General features: G+C 33.9%; 1 protein-coding gene and 1 pseudogene across 1 annotated transcript; both read left to right on the top strand.

Moving 5' to 3' along the window:
* Positions 1–221: 221 nt before the first annotated feature.
* LOC143573896 (jacalin-related lectin 3-like) lies at positions 222–3,916 on the top strand. The gene is made up of 4 exons (XM_077058663.1): positions 222–656; positions 739–1,023; positions 3,068–3,265; positions 3,347–3,916. The coding sequence occupies exons 1-4, from the start codon at positions 477–479 to the stop codon at positions 3,635–3,637; spliced, it is 954 nt and encodes a 317-aa protein (XP_076914778.1). The 5' UTR covers positions 222–476; the 3' UTR covers positions 3,638–3,916.
* Positions 3,917–4,665: 749 nt separating this feature from the next.
* Positions 4,666–10,825, top strand: LOC143573894 (agglutinin-like; annotated as a pseudogene).
* Positions 10,826–15,793: the final 4,968 nt, after the last annotated feature.

Raw genomic sequence — 15,793 nt, 5'->3', positions numbered from 1 at the left:
CAGTTTGAGATAATTATCTACTTTATCTATTAAAAAAAGGAGGATTTTTATTAATAAATAAATCGGAGTTTGTGTTCGTTTCTAATTGTAATCGGTTCTCTATAGTCTATATAACCTCATAGAATTATTTTTCTAAATCAATAATATTGGAGAGTTCATTTGAAATTGTGTGTGAATGTGTGATTCTTGTTTTCAACATTTGATTATAGTTCACACCTTGAGAATCTTCTTTTTGTTGGGATGGAATCATGGGCACTTTATTTGCTCTCTATAAGTAGTCTATAATTACTGTGCAAGAGCATTATAGACAATTATCACATCTTTCTTTGTAGAGACTTATCTTTCCATCAATTTCTTGGGCACATCATGGCATGGAATCCCAATCCCTTATTATGTTTATACTTGTGTTAATCCATCTTTTGTCCTAAATTATGAAAATGGACTAACTAATATTTGAATATTCGTAGGATGGTAGTATGGGACCATGGGGAGGATATGGAGGAGATGAATGGGATGATGGATTTCACACTGGAGTTCGAGAAATAACTCTTGTATACGGAAGTTGCATCGACTCAGTCCGTGTAACATATGATAACAACGGTAAACCCTTTCTTGCTGAAAAGCATGGCGGCCTTGGTGGAACGAAATCTGCTCAGGTTAATACATTTTCACTAAATTTCCATGCATCGTATATAAAGTTGGAAACTGATTTATGAATTTCTTATGGATTAATTTCAGATTAAGCTTCTATATCCTAGAGAGTTCTTAGTAAGTGTTACCGGACACTATTGTAGTGTTGTCTATGGAGGCAGTCCTGTGATCCGGTCACTCACTTTAAAGAGCAACAAAAGAACATTTGGACCATTTGGGGTTGAAGAAGGAACACCCTTCAACATCTCGACAAGTGGAGGCCGCATTGTAGGTTTCTATGGACGAAGCGGGTGGTTTCTGGATTCACTCGGTGTCTACCTATCAAGTTCAAAACCAAGCCTATTCCAAATAATCCTAATGATGTTTACAAGGGTTTGAATAACCAAGAGAAATATATAAAGGCCTTAACTGAGACACATGACAACCATAGCTAGTCTTAAAATAAAATAAATTGTTTATTTTTTGTTTTTTCTTTTAATTTATATTGCTCAAACCTAAAATAAGTTGTGTATAAGTATAATTTGTATCAGATGATTTGTGTGCAATTTGTGGTGCAACTAATGATATATTTTTTCTATCATCAAAATTTCCACCTTATTTTATCCTCATGTCTCAATTGAGGCTAAAACCGATAACTATTTGGTTGAAGATCATACACCTTTACCACTAGACGAAGCTAGTGGTAGCATTACATTTCTTCTAATTTCGTTATCTTTGAAGGAAGAAATAATTGATCAACATCTATTTATTTATTTATTTGAGTGCACTAAAAACTATTTATTCAATATTTCTCAACAATAATTGCACCATATATGCATCCCAATTATGCATCACATGAAGAACACAGTGATTAAGAAACCAATTATATACTTTACAACGTATCTCACACACTTATACTCCATTTCAATTTATTTAAACACAATGTATGTGAGGTCTTTGACACTCAATCTTGAACTGAATAATCGTAATGGTTATGTTCAATAAATAATATTCATGTAAGGAGATGTTTTTACTTTTTAGCCAATTTTCACCCATTATAAATATATCTTGCTTAGTATAGTCATAACCCAAAACATGCACTCATAAGTCATAAGCCATACATCATTTATGGACTTTTGTGAGATGTAACTACTTATACACTTAGTTGAGTCATTAATTACCCAAATAAACAAGAATTTTTAGTTTTTATTCATCCATAAGTTCATTATGAACTCACAATAAACTCATATTTTGGACTAGCTATAGGCTAGACTTAGGAAGTTTCTTCTCCTCCATATTCTCACTCTTAGACACCCAACACACACATACACGAGTGATCACAGGAGTTGACCTTAGGTGAGGGTTTTCCCGGGATCGAAACGAGTGTGTCGTGATGTGGTGAATTTAGCCAGTAGCTCATTTTGAGGATTCGTTGGGTGTTAAAAAAAAGATTGGTACCGTACCCATACCGGTACCCGTACCGAAAATCAATAAAGCCGAGTACCGAGTACCATACCGGATTTTATAGGTTAAGGTATTGGTATCGATAAAGGTAATTCAGTACGGTACCCGATTTGTTTTTTTTTTTTCAAATCTCCAATGATGTTAGTATCAAAACAGGTATTACCAGCAAAATAAATAAACTGAATCAGTACAATTACCAAATTAGCTAAATTGGTACGAGTACCTGTTGGACTATATGATTATTAATCGGTTGAGCCCATTTTTTAAATATTGAAGTTCTCAAATAAACCTTTACATATCGTACAAAATACAGAAATACCCATACTTGTAAATATTGAATACTAAATTCTAAAATCTTGGTATTGGTATCCATATTATCAATATGCGTACGGGTATTCGAAGAAAAAAAATCTCATTCCTAGGTAGAATAAAAAAAATCCATGTACATTCCAATAGTATTCAACACGCTAACTAATAAAAACACATACATACTTTCGGACAAAACGTGCTATAATTGAATTGGTAATATAAACAAAAGCAAGATCCATATAGGCCCGGAAGGTATTATTTATATATATTAATTCAGGCCACAAACTGATGTACATGTTTATGTACAAAAACTGTCTTAGCATGGAATCAAAATGTTGCATGTTTTATGTATGTTAGCACACGACAAAGATCTCTATAGTATAATGGAATGAAAAGAAAACTGGAATTGGAAATGATATTGGGATCGGAATCAGATGCTTATAGGCTATAGCACAGTAGTACCTTTTTAGTTTTTTTTTTAACCTATTTATACCACAATTTGTGTGCAAGATAATCCATCGTACACACAAATCTTTAATCCTATAGCAATTTTTTGAACTCATCATGGTATGAAACCCTTATCCTAAGCTTATTTAGGAGGTTTACAGTTTTTATTTTTTGAATTTTGTCATTGATATTAAAATACATTGATATTTATATATAGAAGGATAAGAACAAGCAATTAGGACCGTGGGGAGGAAATGGTGGAGACGAATGGGACGACGGAGTACATAGTGGAGTTAGAGAAATAACTCTTGTATATGGCAGTTGCATCGACTCAATCCGTGTAACATATGATAACAACGGTAAACCCTTTCTCGCTGAAAAACATGGTGGCTTTGGTGGAACTAAATCCGCACAGGTAAATTTTAAAAAAATTTCCCTATAAATTATTTGATGTTGGAAACTAATATATAAAGAAATTGTTATGGATTAACTTCAGATTAAGCTGCAATTTCCTGAGGAGATCTTAGTAAGTGTTAGCGGGCACTATTGTCGTGTGGTCTATGGAGGCCGTCCCGTGATCCGATCACTCAGTTTAAAGAGCAACAAAAGAACATTTGGGCCATTTGGGGTTGAAGAAGGAACACCCTTCAATATTTCAACAAACGGAGGTCGCATTGTAGGTTTTTATGGGCGAAGCGGGTGGTTTTTGGATTCACTCGGGTTATGCTTATCAAGTCCAAAACCTAGCCTATTCCAAAGAATCCTAATGATGTGTACAAGGTTTTGAATGAACATCAAAGACCTAAACCTGGGAATATGACTACTCTAGCTAGCCTTAAAATACAATAAATTGTTTGTGTACTTTAATATTTCTCAAACCTAAAATAAGTTGTGTATAAAACTAATTTGTATCACATGATTCGTGTGCAAATTGTGGAGCATGTAATGATATTATTTTATTATCAAAATATTCGTTTCTTCTCTTTCGGTTATATTTGAAGTTATAGTTGATCAACATTTATTTATTTGGTTATTTCCTTTACATTTACTCATTCAATAAAATCTATTGATTCAATGTTTCTCAAACAATAGTTGACCATCTACTCACACATTCATGAACAGAGTGGAACGCAGCGAAAACTGTCATACAATTACACAAACTAATATTACACATAAAAGACAGTTTAGTCAAGGTGACCTACGTTCACACATGCAACTAGGATTTTCTTCATTAACTTTGACCAAGAATTATAAGATATATGTGGGCGGTTTTTTAATATTTTTATATTAGGGCAATTTACATATTTCTTGGTCACTAAGAAATAACCCGGGTCTTGTTTATTATATATACCCGCATATGTACTTGTAATTCTTGGTCTCAGATAATAAAGAAGTTGTAGTTGCAGCCGCAGGCGCATGTCACCTTGACTAATGTCGTGTTCTTTATTTTATGTCCTTTCTCCGTGATATTCGTTTGTGCAATAGTGTGATAGTTTCCGTTGTGTGTCATCTGCTCATAGCAAGTCCTGTTGTGTTCTTTATTGCTGTGTCTTTAGTTTCGGCGTGATATTCATCATAATTTTCTAATTCCTAATTATGATGTCCAGCATTTATTTTAATATCTTAAACCGATAGCTAAGGTACATGTTTTATGTACAAAAAATGTCTTAGAATGGAATAACAAATTGTGAATGTTTCGCATATGCACTGTACAGAATTAACACCTTTCGGATGGAACAGAATTGTGATTGAAAGCAGAATCAGATACTTAGCACGAATCAACGGTAATCTGTGTACGTACAACATATTCTATATCACACAAATCATTAATTCATCATTTTATTTTAGTTTTTCAAGCAACGTCTTGGACTCTTCATGGCATGAAAAACTGTGTAAGGACCGGAAACGGAATCAGAATAAAATTAAAATAAGAGTTGGAACATGTTTTACGTATGTAAAATATAAAATGAAGACTCTTTGGGATGGAATCAAAACTCAAACAGGATGCCTAACATATTGTATTACTAGCTATATATGCTTGCTCTTTATAAGGCATTTATGTGTGGTTATCATTACAACTTCCTTGGAGTAAATCTTTCTAACAAGTCATCGGGTTCAACATGGTATGCAAATCCTTAACATACGCTTAATTATAATATTTTTTAAATTTGTATAAACCAAAGTTAGGCTCCCTAGCTAGCTTATATGTATTTTATAATGATCTCACTGATCGATATTTGAAATACATTCAACAGGATACAAGCATACAATTGGGACCATGGGGAGGAAATGTTGGGAACTATTGGGACGATGGAGTACACGGTGGAGTTAGAGGAATCACTCTTGTATACGGCAGTTGCATCGACTCGATCTGTATAACATATGATAACGATGGTAAATCTTTTCGGGCGGTAAAACATGGTGGCATGGGTGGAACCAAAAGTGCTCAGGTAAATTCTCAACTGAATTTAATTAGGTGTATTTATTAATTATATAGATTCCTGAAACTTTTCTTGGGCGAATTTCAGATTAAGCTGCAATATCCTGGGGAAATATTGGTAGGCGTCAGCGGGCATTTTTGCCCTGTGGTCTATGGGGGTTTCCCAATGATTAGATCGCTTACTTTTAGGAGTAACCGAAGAACGTTTGGGCCATTTGGTGTGGAAGACGGAACACCATTTAATTTCTTCACAAATAGAGGCCACATTGTAGGTTTTTATGGAAGAAGTGGGTGGTTATTGGATTCAATCGGGTTCCGATTATCAACCCATAAACCAAAGCTGTTCCAAAGGATCAAGATGATGATTAAAAGATATAACCGCCGTGTTGCGGACGATGGTGAAGATTGGAAAATCAATGGCTCAAAGGGTCATAGTTGGGGCATTTGAGTATCTTTAGATTGTTATGTGTGTATTTTGTTGAATCATTGTGTTAGTTGGGGCTCAAAGGGTTATGTTCTTGTACAAGAACATATATACTAAATAAAAGAACCTGTTGTAGTTTGCTGCATGACAAGTTGTCAAATTTTCACCTATATTATGCAATAAATTAACAAAATCCAGAAACTAACTTTTCATGATCGTCGAACCATCCAAATTCCAAACTAGAACAATTCGATCTATATCTGGCAGTATGTAGCATTGTATCCTATCCAAATTTGATATGTGGTAATTGAATTATAAAGAAGAAATCATAATTTGCAAAATATGTATTTGATTAACTTTGAATCCATGAATTAAAATTGATAAATACATTGTTCCTATTTATACAACGCCAGCAGTTGTTCTGGAACTAACATGATGATTGTCGGAGCGATACAACATTACATATTAATCCAACTAAAATTAATGATTAAAAGTTAAACCTAAGAACTCCAATTCTACGATATTTTGTCCTGTCAGAAAAAAAATAAATTGCACAAGTTGTGTTATCTAGATCTCCTAAGAAAAATTTGATAGGCGTTAGTGGGAAATTTTGCTGAAATTTGGACAATAGATTGTTTGGGCAAAAGTGCTGCTAACGCCTATCAAGATTCTTTCGAGACAAAAGCCTGAAGAGCCATCCTTGAAGCCTTGTGTCATCGTCTGCCTAGGCGCGCCTTTTTAATCCAAGAATACAATATAGTAGTATATTAATTACTACCGGAATATATAAAGTTACAGCTAGCATATAAGAAATTATTATGCTTTTTCATTTCAACGATTTCCGACTGCGCAAAACTGAATATTGGTGGCACTTTTTTACATCATTCCTTCTAGTTAAATCTTTGGAAAGATGGCATATATTCAAAGAAAAAGCAAAGGAAATGTCAAGGATGCTTTTATAGAAGGCACTGTCACTGTTATTCCCACTAGCTACAGTTCATGTTCTACATCTGTGAGCATTAAAAACACCTGGAATCCATGCAAATTGTGAATTGTGATTATGAAATATGAATGACCTCTTTGTTAGAATGGAATCAGAATCTTGTTTTTGTGGGAACGGATTTAGGGGCACTTTGTATGATCTCTATAAGTAGTCCATAATTAGTGTGCAAGAGGATTATACACAATTATCATTACATATTTCTTTATAGAGTCTTCTCTTTCCAGCAATTTCTTGAGCTCATCATGGCATGGAATCCCAATCCCTTATTATGTTGATACTTGTTGATTTAATCCCTCTTTTGTTCTAAATCATGAAAATGGTATTTAATATTGCAGGATGGTAGTATACTATTGGGACCATGGGGAGGACATGGAGGAGATGAATGGGATGATGGAGTACACACTGGAGTTAGAGAAATAACTCTTGTATACGAAAGTTGCATCGATTCAATCCGTGTAACATATGATAACAATGGTAAACCCTTTTTGGCTAAAAAAACATGGTGGCGTTGGTGGATCCAAATCTGCTCAGGTATATTTTCACCAAATTTATCTAAATGCATCGATCTTATTTATATGGGATTATAACTAAGTAATTTCTTGTGAATTAATTACAGATTAAGCTGCAATTTCCAGATGAGATTTTGATAAGTGTTAGCGGGCACTATTGTCCAGTCGTCTATGGAGGCAGTCCTGTGATTCGGTCACTCACTTTCAAGACCAACAAAAGGACATATGGACCATTTGGGGTTGAAGAAGGAACACCCTTTAATTTCTTGACAAATGGAGGCCATATTGTCGGGTTTACTGGAAGAGGCGGGTGGTTTCTGGATTCACTTGGGTTCTACTTATCAAGCGCTAAACCAAACCTCTTTCAAAGATTCCACAAGATGTTTCACGGATTTAACCCTCTTGCTATCAGAGATGGTGAACACAACAGAAGCAAAGGCTCAAAAGGTTATAGGTGGGGCATATGATGATCCCTAAGTATTATAAGAATAATATATTGTAATTCATTGCAGGAGATGCAAATTTCATCTAGTATTTCATTGTTGTCTATCAAATAAGTACAATTCTAAATAAAAATGAATGACATTACCAATTGAATCTCAAACAACAGCATGTTTCATAACAATATATGCAAAGTACTAGTTTCAAGCAGTAGTAAAGAAGAACATAACACAAATATGATTCAGTCAAATGGAATGCGTGTTGGACCTGTTCTTGAACAACCATGATACTAATACTCCTCAACAAAACATTATGTTAATTTCTTTTTCAAGTTGTCTAATTAATATTCATTCGGTTGATGTGTTTCCATTGTGAAACCGGCAATCTAGGAAGACGCTAGAGCAACACCAAAAAAACAACTTACAAATGAATTACAAAGAAAAAAATACAGCAATCTTTCCATTTTAAAACTATAAACGGGGACATATTTTATTCCAAAATAAGGCTAAATATATATTATCTTCCATAACTTACATCAAACCGGCAAACTAGGAAGACGCTAGAGCAACACCAAAAATACAACTTACAAATGAATTAAAAAGAAAAAATACAGCAATCTTTCCATTTTAAAACTATAAACATGGACATATTTTATTCCAAAATAAGGCTAAAGATATATTATCTAAACCAACAAGCCGTCATTATAATCCCATGTAGAGCCTTCTACTTTTTATTGCATTACGAGACAATTTTATGTATACCGAGGAGATTGCGAACCATAAAAACAAGAATAGGAGGAATATTGCACCATGAGCATATGAAACTCCGAACCTGATTAGTAATTGACAATATTGTTAACCCCCCCCCCCCCCCCCCCTGGAAAAAAAAGTTATTGGTCATTTGCTTGTGAATGAGAGAAGTGGCAATTTCTCCTACAACTGTGAATTTAAACAATTCACATGTGCACCATGAACAACGCCGACCCATTAGTATAACGACCCAAGTTTAAATTGATGATATATATATTACATTATACTTGTAAATGTCCATTTTAAATTGTCCCTGTGTTATTCACTGTCTTTTGAAATATCTCCGATAAAGTTATTTTCATGTCGTGTTCCAATACATTTATATTTTGCTTGGTTTTTTAAGAAAACAATCAAATATTGTCAAGCTTATGTTATAATGAGTTAGCGAGACTAATTTGGTTTTATGTTTAACCTATTTATTTAATTAAACGTGAAGCATAAAAAAATTGAATAGAAGAATCCAGTTATTTTTTAAAAGGCCTCACTTTTTTATTCACTCAGGGTCACAAAAATGGTTGAGACGATGAAATATAACTATTCATTTTGCAATTTGCCATTTCAATTGTCTAGATTACCCGTTTTTGCATTTAATTACTTGGTTTTGCTTGGCAAATCAAAAGAAAGGCGGTTAGTGTTAAATAAATCATTAGTCTTGTCTTGTAAGCAAATCCTGGTGATATGAAAGTTGTCGTTTGCAAAAAAAAATTGGTGATTTTTTTCATTTTGCTATTTGTCAAAAGGAAAGGAAAATGATACCTTACAAATGCGCAAGTGAAACTGTAAGATAATAATTTGGTTTGGTTATGTTTATGCTCGAGGTTCAAGTCGAGTATACTATTATTAGTTTGTTATTGTCGGTTCTAAATCCGGATAAAGAGCAATAAAATGAAAAGAAGCTCCGATCCATGAATTTTCATTTTGTTATGCCTTTAAACCATTTTACATCATAACATTTTATTCATCCAATACGATACACTAACACATTCATTACTCCCATAACATATAACGTGTATACGAATGTGACTATTTCACAGTTACAATAATGTTGCAGCTAGCATATAAGAAATGCATCTACTTTCCATTACAATAAGTTTCGATGGTCCAAAGCTGAATATTAGTGGCCCTCATTTTTTATAGTTCAATCTTTCTATAGCATATATTCAAAGAAAAAGTAGAGGGGAATATCAGAGGTAATTTTCCCACTAACGAAGTACAATTCATGTTCTACATATGCGAGCATAAAAAAAACATGTTCTATATATGTGAAAATAAAAAAAAAACCTCAAATGAAATAAGAATTAGTGCATAACTTTGTTTGCTCTATAAATATGTACGTAGTCTATAATCAGTTTCCAGGATCAAGATCAATATATTTTATAGACAATTATCACTACATCTTTCCATCAACTTCTTGGGCTCATCATGGCATGAAATCCCAATCCCTTATTATCTTTATACTTGATTTAATCCCTAACCTTATTATGAACATGGTCTCACTGATATTTGAATATTGCAGGATGGGGGTAAGCTATTGAGACCATTGGGAGGACATGGAGGAGTTGAATGGAATGATGGAGTACATTCCGGAGTAAGAGAAATAACTATTGTATATGGCAGATGCATCGACTCAATTCGTGTAACATATGATAACAATGGTAAACCCTTTCCGGCAGAAAAACATGGTGGCTTTGGTGGAACGAAATCGGCTCAAGTAAATACATTTTCACTAAATTTCCTTGCACTATATTCAAAGTTGGAAACTTATTTTTGGAGTTTCTTATGGATAAATTGCAGATTAAGCTGCAATATCCTGAGGAGATCTTAGTAAGTGTTAGCGGCCACTATTGCCGTGTGGTCTATGGAGGCAGCCCCGTGATTCGGTCACTCACTTTCAAGACCAACAAAAGAACATTTGGGCCATTTGGGGTTGAAGAAGGAACACCCTTTAACTTATTGGCCAATGGAGGCCATATTGTAGGGTTTACGGGAAGAGGCGGGTGGTTTCTGGATTCACTCGGCTTTCACTTATCAAGACCTAAACCAAACCTCTCTCAAAGATTCAACATAATGTTAAAAGGATTTAACCATCTTGCTATCGGAGATCGTAAACATAACAAGACCAAAGGCTCAAAAGGTTACAGGGGATACTCATATGCATATGAGTAATCCCCGCATAGAATAATTTCTTTGAACGTAATTTATAATTGCAGGAGATGCAATCAGTCTTTCATCTTGTATTTCGTTGTTATCCAATCAATAAGATGATACATGCAATTCTAATTACAATAAATGACATTACTAGTTGAATCTCATTATCTCAAACAGCAGCATGTATGTGTTTCATAATAACATATTGAGTAAAGTGTCATTTTTGTTCTTGTGGTTTGACCAACAATGCGAATTTAGTCCAAAAAGTTTATTTTTTGTATATAGACCCTCCACATTTCCCAGTTCTTGCTAATTACATCCAAATCACTAACTCTGTTAAATTTACTCGTTAAGGCAGAGGCAGACATGTCTTTTAACTCTTTTCTTATTATAATACTTATTTCAGTGAACCGCGATTTTCGTCCCTCTTGTTTGTCAAAATATGCAGTTTTAGTCAAGCAGTTTCAAATTTGCAATTCTTCCCTATGGTTTCATTTCACTTGCAATTAAACCCGAATTTCCTAATCTAGTTAAGTCTTGTCGTTAAACCCATCAGTGTGCCTTCATGTGAGGGGCAGTTTTGTTCCTTCTTTTTTCCTTTTTCCCCAAATACACCTCGTCCCCTCATGTGAGGGGGCTTGCGAATTAGGGTTAACGACCAGACTTATTTGGGGAGAACAAAAAAAAAACTAGTCGTCACGTGAGAGGTACGCAAATGGGTTAACGGCCAGACTTAACGAGGTTAATAAATTCGGGTTTAATTGCAAGTGAACTAAAACTACAAGAACGAAGATTGCAAACTTGAAACTATTAGACTAAAACCGCAGATTTGGACAAACCACAAGGACGAAAACTGCAGTTCACTTAAATAAGTATTATAATAAAGAAATAGTGAAAGGACATGTCTATCCATGACTTAACGATTAAATTAACGGGGTTAGTGATTTGGATGTAATTGGCAAGAACTGGGAAACTTGGAGGACCCATATGCAAAAATTAAACCTTTTGAACTAAATTCGCATTATTTGTCAAACCACAATGACGAAAATGACACTTTACTCTAACATATTCAAAGTACTAGTTTCAACCGGTAGAACATAACATAACATAGCATAAGCTCGGCTAGGTGCCTAGCTTGAGGTCATCTTCCTCAACCTTCTCATCATTCTTCGCTGCCACCCCCCCCCCCCCCCCCCCCCTTAAGGTTTTGGCAAGCTAATCGACACCTCGAGACCATAATCATCCGCCACTTGCAGCATCAAACTGTTCACTTCACCTTCCGGAGTCAAAAGCATATACTCCCCGCCATCAAACTCTCCATAAACTATTATATATATATACTAAAAACTAAAATATTGTCGGTCTCTCAAACTTACTATTCATGAAATTATGCATTATATTGATGACACGTGCTTTGGTGAGTATACAATTCAATTATTTACATGTTTAGATGTAATGTCAACATCAAACCTCATATTTCTATAGACTTTCTTTAATGGTCAATTCAGTTTATAGTTTTTATTGACACCAACTTAATTTAAATCTCACATAATTGGTTTGAATATATCAAAAAGACGAAGTGGTGTAGAATGTAAAAAAAGAGCAAAATAGGCACTTAACATATTATGCGTTAAACTGTTGGATTTCTATAGTGATAAGATTTCTTTTTAGTTTTCAGAAGATCTATATGCAACTCATGTTTTAATCTTAATCCAATTTTTTTAGAATTTCCATCTAAGAACCCGAAATGTCTAGACTACCATTGTCGGGTTCCAATTTCGAGCCCTTGGTGGCTTTAGCGTCGCTGTGGCTTCGCCAATTTTAGTGTTAACCATTCGTTAACCATGACATCGCCAATTTTAGTTTGTTGTTAGCGTTTCTTCTTCTTATTATTATTATTATTATTAGGATTAGTATAGGGACGGATATGATTGTGACATACTAAATGACTGCTGCAACACTACCATTACAATTTACAAATGGTTACTGGCGGCGCCAAAAGTCACACAGGTTGAGAAAACCGTTATTTACCCGCCCTTGTTCATGTATATATATCATGTAATGTAAATGTGATAATTGTGACTACCAAGATTTTTTTTATTATTATTATTTTTTTTTACTGGATTAGGTGGTTTTACAAAAATAAAAGTAAATTTAGGTGGCTGACTAAATTTTAAGTGTTTTTAAATAATTTGTTATATCAGATAGCGGATTATGAGACACATAAGCTAACTTTTCAAATAGCAATCCATGTCATCGTCCAAGTCCAAGTCATCATCTGAAAAAGGTGGTTTGCGTAATCCGCTATTTGAGATAGCTGCTTCCACATGTCACAATTGGATAACTTGGACTGCCACTTGGAAAAGAAGCACTTAAAATTTAGTCAGCCACTTAAAACTAATTTTCTTTGTAAAATCACCTAATTCAGTAAAAAATCGATCTTTCTGATCCTTGAAAGATCCTTTCTATCAATAAAACATCGTTTACATTATCCATTGTTGTGTATCCTTGTTCTCAATTTCATATATAATTACCAATTGTTATGCACTTTCTCATACGTACTATACCCAAATCTAATTCATTGATCGTTAATCCGTCCGCTTTCACCTGCATATTCACAAACAGGCTAGCGTTGACTCAAGCGACTTGATGATCAAGCGCATCGCCTTACCAATTGTTGTATCGAGTCGTGTGATGACCGTCGAACCTTGACAATAACCTAAGATAATTCAATATTTATTTTAATATATATAAAACCATATGATTTATTATTTTTAATTACTTTATTATTGAACTAATATAATCTATTAGCTGTATTTTCCAGACAAATTAATAATAATTATGTACAAAAAAAATATGTTAGAATGGAATCACAAATTTTGAATGTTTTATATATGCGCATTAAACAACTAACACCTTTTGTTTGCTCTTTATAACTGTAATTTGTGTACAATATATTCTTTTATATAGCAAAGTCTTGCTCTTTGTATCAACATGCAGTTGGTGGGAGCGAAAAGAATGAAAAAAGAAGTCGGAACATGTTTTACATATGTAGAATACAAAATAATAAAAAAACTCAAACAGAATCACTGTTTGCTCTTTATAAGACACCAATTTGTCAGCACGACATTTATGCACAATTATTATTGCATCTTCCTTGGAGTTAATCTTTCTAACAAGTAGTTTGGTTCAACATGGTATGCAAATCCTTAATATATGCGTAATTATAATTTTTTTTTAACTTTGTTTCAACCCAAGCTAAGCTCCCTAGCTAGCTTATATATATGTATATTAATAATGATCTCACTTATTGATATTTGAAATACATGCAACAGGATACAAGCATACAATTGGGACCATGGAGAGGAAATGTTGGCAAATATTGGGATGATGGAGTACACGGTGGAGTTAGAGGAATCACACTTGTGTACGGCAGTTGCATTGGCTCGATCTGTGTGTCATATGATAACGATGGTAAATCTTTTCGGGGGTAAAACATGGTGGCATGGGTGGAACCAAGAGTGCTCAGGTAAAATATTCTTAGATGGATTTAGGTGTACATATTGTATACATTTTCTGAAACTTTTCTTGATCGAATTTCAGATTAAACTGCAATTTCCTGAGGAAATCTTGGTAGGCGTCAGTGGGCATTTTTGCCCTGTGGTCTATGGAGGTTTCCCAATGATTAGATCGCTTACTTTTAGGAGTAACCGAAGAACATTTGGGCCATTTGGTGTGGAAGGCGAAACACCATTTAATTTCTTCACAAATAGAGGCCACATTGTAGGTTTTTATGGAAGAAGTGGGTGGTTATTGGATTCAATCGGGTTCCGGTTATCAACCCATAAACCAAAGCTGTTCCAAAGGATCCAGATGATGATTAAAAGATATAACCGCCGTGTCGTGGACGATGATGAAGATTGGAAAACCAAGGTCTCAAAAGGTCATAGTTGGGCCATTTGAGTATCTTTAGATTGTTATGTGTGCATGTGTGCATAACGATCATTATATTTCAATTAAAGCTGCAAAATCCACCCTTAACTAGTCGTGACCTAAACCCCCATAAATAATTAGGTTATATCGGCCTGCAAGTATCTAATCTGTTCGTCGTTTGGCCGTTGTCCTTAACCCGCTGTTCACCATCAGTTCATCCTCTAATCAGGTAATACATACATGTAACACGATCGTTTTCCATCACTGATTATTAACCCTAATGTTAATTGGATCAAAAGCAATGGATTGAACGAATGTAGAACTCTAGGGTTTATATCTATTTGGGGTTAATCTGGATTGTTAGATTTAAATGATTGTTTTTAATCTTTAACCATCAGACCATCTAGACCAACTGGTTGCTTGTGTTGGTGCTATCATCTGTGAGCCGGCCAGAGCGCGAGTTGAGCCCCGGCCAGCACAAAACCTTTTTATTTATTTGACTTCCTTGGTTTTTAATTGCTATATTGATTTTTTTTATGTTTTATAACTTAAATATAATTAGTATTAATTATCAAATAAACATCTTTTTATTTCAAACGACATCATTAAGTCATCGTTTCTTGTCGAATCTCGTTAAAAGCTTTTGTTTATATATTTATGTATGTATGAATTAAAAGTATGTATTTATGGTAGACCATATTCTTTATATTTAAAACTCGACACTTTAATGTTTCTCGTCGTTGAACGTCTTTTTAAACTTGCTCATATTTATATTATATATATATATTTATTTAATAAACTTATTAAAAAGATTTTATCAAAATATTATACATTACTACATATCATAACTAAATAATTACGCATTATTATCTACTTATTTATTCATTAGTATTTTATTATCTTACATCAAATATAGTTTACCGCAACTCATATTTATTTAAGCTAATTATTCATAAATTAAATTATATGATATACGAATGATTCTTTTAATTAAATAATAATGACTAATAATATTGTTTTCATAACAACAAATAATCCGAAGAGATCAATCGTTCAAACATAACATTACAACCCCAAGCATAACTTAATCACCTCGAAATCTTAATTTATTAAATCACGTTATATTCTTATAATTAATCTTATTATCATTAATAACTAGGAACGCTTGTCATCGCATCCCGAGAAGCTCGGACTCATTTAACTTAGTTTCTATCACCTTTTCATTATCGCTTGTTC

The sequence above is a fragment of the Bidens hawaiensis genome, unplaced genomic scaffold (assembly GCF_021521415.1).
Source record: "Bidens hawaiensis isolate Kalapana, Puna unplaced genomic scaffold, B.hawaiensis_p1.1 tig00026670_1, whole genome shotgun sequence".
Taxonomy (NCBI): Eukaryota; Viridiplantae; Streptophyta; class Magnoliopsida; order Asterales; family Asteraceae; genus Bidens; species Bidens hawaiensis.
Note: the sequence above shows the minus strand (reverse complement) of the source record. Positions and strands in the feature narration are given on the sequence as shown.